The sequence below is a fragment of the Alosa pseudoharengus genome, unplaced genomic scaffold (genome assembly GCF_046254945.1).
Source record: "Alosa pseudoharengus isolate Yale_2024_CS ecotype anadromous, Long Island Sound unplaced genomic scaffold, YU_APseudo_1.1 YU_APseudo_1.1_scf_2, whole genome shotgun sequence".
NCBI classification, from domain to species: Eukaryota; Metazoa; Chordata; class Actinopteri; order Clupeiformes; family Clupeidae; genus Alosa; species Alosa pseudoharengus.
The window spans coordinates 30,151,481-30,157,480 of NW_027468663.1; the positions used below are offsets into that span (position 1 = coordinate 30,151,481).

The 6,000-nt window shown below is 45.8% G+C and overlaps 1 protein-coding gene across 1 annotated transcript in view; it reads right to left on the reverse strand.

Annotated features, from left to right (window-relative positions):
* LOC143134242 (single-stranded DNA-binding protein 3) overlaps positions 1–4,452 on the reverse strand; it is a 49,924-nt gene extending 45,472 nt beyond the window's left edge. Inside the window, exon 1 of the mRNA XM_076294448.1 lies at positions 4,249–4,452. Within this exon, the coding sequence (XP_076150563.1) occupies positions 4,249–4,304 (56 nt within the window). The 5' untranslated portion in view covers positions 4,305–4,452. The remainder of the gene's footprint in view (positions 1–4,248) is intronic.
* Between the last annotated feature and the right edge of the window lie 1,548 nt (positions 4,453–6,000).

The following is a 6,000-nucleotide window of genomic DNA, read 5'->3' on the forward strand; positions in this document are numbered from 1 at the left end:
CCAGTAATGAAATTAAACTTTAAACATTAAACTCTTACCCAGTCTTTTCAGAACTACAGCACACACATTGTTCTTGTTTTAAATGCCGTTTACTCAATTCCAAACAAAATACACGCTCATATAACACAGACACCATCAGCGCAGCCATTGGTTGTGTTCCACAATGCTGCTATCTGTACTCCACTGTCTGCTATCATAGTCTGCCCCATGTCGGATAAGCAGTTGTGACTGGTTGCTGGATTTTTTTGGTGATTCGGAAAACGGCTTCAATGGGACAGCCTCCAGGCGGACCGGCAGAGCAAGGTTCATCTGGCTTCACCCAAGCTAGTTATGGCTGAACGTGACAAGAAACACACCCAGGACCTAGGCCATTCATGCTTTGGTTTTTTTTTTGTTTAATTACAGGTACATACTACATCTATGCAGCTGATGGTTCCGCAGTAGGGGAGGGACCGTTCTTTTAAGCCGAGAGAGAAGCACTGGCCGGTTTTCTCACATGCAAAACTGAACACTCAAGGAAGTAAACAGTGTGGCTCTCCATGCCTGTGGGAAAATCTGACAGAAGTGTCTAGCCTCCAGTAAGAGAGAAGGCTGCCTAGCCTCACTTCCCTGAGGGGTCTGTCAGGTGCCACTTAGCTTTCGGTTTGGCTTGTTTTGTTTGGTCATCACAGGCACACGTAGCAAGTGGGGAGAGCTAATGGGTACATAACAGACAGAAGAGTTCTTAGTCCACCTCTGCTCGTAATAAGAAAGGAGGGAGTCAGTGGCGCAACAACAGCAAGCCTGGCTCTGACACTCATGCTTAAAAACAACATCAACAACAGCAAATAACACATTTGGAAGGAGTAACCGGTGGAGGGTAGTTTGCCTCAAAAGACGCAAAGAATTGCAAACACAACCAGTGTATCAAATTGGCTATGTTTGTCTCTCTCTCTCTCTCTCTCTCTCTCTGGCCCCAAGCAAATACCTGCTGCACGTGCCTTCCCTGTAATATGCAAATGTCTTAGAGAAGCCTGTTTAGGCTGAAAAGAACAGTCTCTCTGGATCTCTGGTCTCCCCCACCCTAAACCACCATCACTCTTTATCTTAAAAACCTGAATGGCGGCTAGCTCAGGGGGATGCCTGAGGGGACAAGCCCCTTTCTCTCTCACACATACGTACACACACACACACAGAGAGAGAAAAAGGGAAGAGAGTGTTGCTGCCTCCCTCTCATTCTCCACCTCACGACTCCACCAGCACCACAACAACCAGCACATCTGCTTCTGCCGCTCTCCGCTCCAAACCACAGGGACAGAGAGACACATGAGAGAAAGTTGAGTGAGTATTGAAAGCGTGTGTCTGTGGTGTGCCTTTGCGAGACAGAGAGAGTGATAGAGAGGGAGGGATGCTAGCTAACCAATACACCAAAAGGGGTAGCACACCAAGCAAGGTGCCCACACCCAGAGCTCACGACCCAGGCGTGATGCCTTTGACGACATACACCCCCAGGGGCAGATGGTTTTGTGCGTGTGTGTATATATATAAATAAATAACAGCGCACTGAGCTCCAGTTCCAGCCAGCCGTCATGGGATTTTTTTTCTGTACTACACCGGGTACAAGGCATTCAGCCATCAAGCAAGACCCAGAGTCTAGGGCATCTGAGGCCGGTCAGAACCAGCAAGATGTGCCAAGGACCTGATGGTTAACCTGAGTAAGAAGCTGAAGTGCCCAGCTGGCCATCTCCTGTTGGTTCAGCCCTCTGACCTCCTGTGGACCAATAAGCCCCTGGGACACGCACATCACCTTAGACAGGCTGGTCTTGGAGTCTGAGGTGGATTCAGCCCCTTGATCTTGTACTACTTTATATTCCCCTCCACAGACTCAAACACTTTTCCTTGCACATGGGAGGCAGAAAGAGAATTAGAGTCCTAAATTCCCCATCAAGCTAAACAACAGGATGTCTTCCTCATGACAAAACCATGCACCTCTTTTGTCATGTTCATGTAGGATGGCAGAGTGTGTTCCTGCAGCCCTTCATCCCCTTTTTCTCTCTCATCTCTTGGCACTCACTCATGCTCTCTCGTTCTCTCTCATCTCTTGGCCCTCACTCATGCTCTCTCGTTCTCTCTCCAGCTCCTCTTTTCAAAGGGATCTCCCAGATGTATGCGTGGAGTACACCTGACATCTCGCCTCGGGCTCGCAGACAAAACCCCATCTTTAAACTTGAATGAAGCCAGGCCACATAAGCGCCAATCATGTCCTCACCCCTGCTCTCTATTATTCATGCCTACAGCACAGGCAAGGGCCAGTGGGGGGCCACACTGCACACGGATGGCACAGAGGAAGGAAAGGAGGAAACGGGGAGAAAGAGTCCGAGACCGGCAGAGAGTGTGTGTGGCACACTTGACATCTACAGGCAACTAACTGTTCTTTCCACGTATGAAAAACGTTGCTGTTAGAATGTTTACACTGGAACCCCCCCCCCCCCCTTTGAATGTTTGATCAGCGCTGGTGCTATGCACTTTGTTGAGGCACATCAGTGTGAAGTTAAACAGAGCCTTGACGTTAGTGTCTGTTCAAACTTCATAAACTGGGCCAAAGTAAAGACTGCAAGAGAGAGAGAGAGAGAGAGAGAGAGAGATGCATGCAACAGGAAGAACTGTTGTCCAGTGCACGTGTGCCACTCATAGAGAAAGCTTCAGGTCCTAACTTATCTTTCATCAACTCTAAAATCACCATATGTTTGGGTGGTTACAAGTTAGGCATTTCGACATGCTAAAGAGTGGTTTAGTTTAATGCCTTGAACTTCTCATCAATTGGATAAATAGGGCGACAACCCGAGTTTATTAGAGGTCAGTGGGACCAGGTTCGAGCACAACACAGTATTCCGAGCAAATACTGACAAACTCTGAAGTTCGTTTTAAACATATGAGGGGTCTACTCCACACACCAACTTTACGAAGTCTTCTAAGCTGTTGAGTCAGCTGGTACGCAGGCTGGACAGACTACTGCAATCGATGTAATGTACACAAGTGGAAACGCAAACAACTTAGTAAATAAACTCACTGGCCACTGTTCTCAAGTTAGCGAACCGGTTTGAAGCAAGAAATCTGCCGTGATGTTTTTACTACGAGTTCGGTTTGTATACAGAATTGTTCTGACATTCGGGTATCATTGCAGCGTATTAACTTTTGCACTACCAGCCCAAAACCATGAAAGACAATTATTGTGTTGAACTGATCTAGTATAAACAGTAGGTAAGTCTTCTCAATACAGTGCTTACTGGTGAGACATGAGATGGGTATATCGACGAGAGAGCACACCAGCTATCTCTTACAAGGTCTTGTGGAGTTATCTGCTAGCTGATTACACTGGCAAACAACACTGTTTGTAGATGCACCTCGTCGCAGCTAGCCCTTGCTAGTTCCACGGCCACTTCATCCGCGACACAAACACTCTTATCAGGAAACAATGTGTTACATTTGAGTTGGAATGCAGCCATTTTAACTCAAGCCAATGGGTACACAGACGCTGCTGGGTAATCATTCCGTGCCCTATACAATAGATATAAAAATCTGGCGTTCGTGCATCTTCCTCATCCAGATTTCCTTTCAACCTGACTGTATGAATGCATTGTTTCCTTTCAGCAGGCTAGCTACATGGCTAACCTTACTAATTCAACAGAGCTCCCCCAAAACGATAACGTTCCGTAGCGTTATCATCACTTCCATCCGACGTTCATTGTTATTAAAACGGTGTTGTGCACTGCAAAACATGCGAACTAGTTATCTGGTATCTCTTTTGATAACGTTAGAGGAACTGTTCCTGTACTAAACCATTTACATATTACCAACACTGTATTTTCATTAAAATAATTATTTGCTCAATTAACTCGGCGCATCAAAACTCCATAAAGAGCTGAGTTAGCAAGCCACACAAGAAGCTAACGTAGGTTAGCAAAGACTGGTAACAAAAGTCAGACAATCAGGACACAACACCCTGAAAAGAGCAAACAAAACAATAGCGAAACTGCACAAACGCAACAGCCCACAAGCAACAGTCCGTACAATCAACATGCAACAATATTCAACAAAGCAACAAAAACACAATGCACTGTAAGACATAAAAGTTAACAGTTCGCTGGCAACACGGTTAGCAAGCCAGCTTCACATGTAGCTACTGGAGAAATTGGTGTCAGCCGTGGTCTCCAGGTAATGTTAGCAGGTTAGGTCTCTCTACCAATGCACAAATATACTTAAACTTACTTCTCTCTCGCTTGGCTATCGGAGGGGACGACTGCTCCTTTACCTTTGGCGTACATGTTGGACACTGTTTTAAGACTTTTACCCACTCAACACATGTCAAAGAAAGCAGCCCGCAAAACGTTCTATCTCCATAGCTACCCGGTTAGTGTTTTTTCCTCCTTTTTTTACATCTCCAACATTGGCCACAAATCAGGCACAGTTTCTACTGGGGGGACTTGAAACAGGCCACTGGTAGATTTTTTTTTTTTCAATCGCTGTTCCAGGATTCTAGCCACACTCCCTCTGCTGCGGAGAGAGTGGGGGTTTCTTAAAGGGAACGCAACATTTTAATGGTAACTTTGGTAGGTGTGTGTTGTATTGTGATAAGATGTCACAAAGGCCACTTGCTTGTATAAAAAGACAGTTTGTTGATTTGTGAATGGCGATTAACGTACATGGGCTTCATGTGCAATTTAATGCTTTGAAATGACCCCAAGGATTAGGCTTATGTTTTCCTCTCTCAAACCTTGTTTTCACATTCTGACAGAATCACTAAGCATGGAAATGTAGCCCAGGCTACCAACTCATCTTCTCTCTAATTGTGTGGAGTTTCAAAGAATCTTGAGATTCTCCACACAGCCTTTTTCCTTTGAACATAGTGTTACTTGGATGGGTTTGGTGATTGTTGACCAGCTCAGGATTGAAGCTCTTGTACATGGTAAATATTTCTCAGAAGAATAACATCATATAGCCTAACATAAGAAATCAAGGGAGTCCTTCTCTTGTCTACTTGCAAAATTCTATGCATATCAATATGTAGCCTACCTAGGCCTACATTATATCTTCGACTCAATTGTGTAAAAAGATCCAAACAGAAGGATATAGACCTGGCTCGCCCGGTTTCTAGTCCAGACCCATGCTAGCTGCATTCCAGCGGTTAATACTGCCAGGATAGGGAAGGCGGCTTGATCTGGTCAGTGGCATCATGATGAACTCCCCTTCATGTCTGTGGTTGTATGTATGTCTAGCCTTCATAGTGAGCAGCTGAGCGATCTTACTGCAGGAGAAAAGACTAATCTCCTGTCCTCCGTGCTCAGGGGCCAGGCTACTGCTCCGTGTGCTTCAAAAGCCAGATGCCATTACACTTATGTAAGGCTCACTCTTTTTTTATAAATAAAAAACACATGAGCCTGCATTCGGAGCGGTTTGACAAGGATCGCAATAGAGATATCGACATGCATGATGTGTCGAGCTAGGCTCTAGACTTATTTAATTTATCCCAGTTAATACTTCAACCACACTAGTTATGCACAGAATACGAATTGGAGAAAAACTCCATAAAAAGCACAACCTTTATCCTATAACGGATTAAGCAAACCAAAGACCCTGAGATTGTCTTTGAGGAACCTAACCACATCACAGCTGAGGTGGTTGACCAACTTTAAGTCTGCGTTCTTTTTTCGGCCCGCCATCTAAACAAGCCACATCCTCTTCGTTGAAGTTGAAGTTTTTCTTCTACCACACCACACCACACCCCACACTCACACACACACATACACACACGCACACACACACACACACACACATCTGCACAGCTGGCTGAAGCACGTCCTGGGCTGCTGATCTCCATGGTGGTAGCGTTGAGGTGGTGATGCGGGTGCCTGGATGCCACTGTGTGTGTGGTGTGTCCCTTTAAGGGTCCAGGGGGAGGAGGGTGGGGGTGACGGTGTGAGGGAGTGGAGAGGCAGAGGCTATGTTTTCATGCTGTCTTTC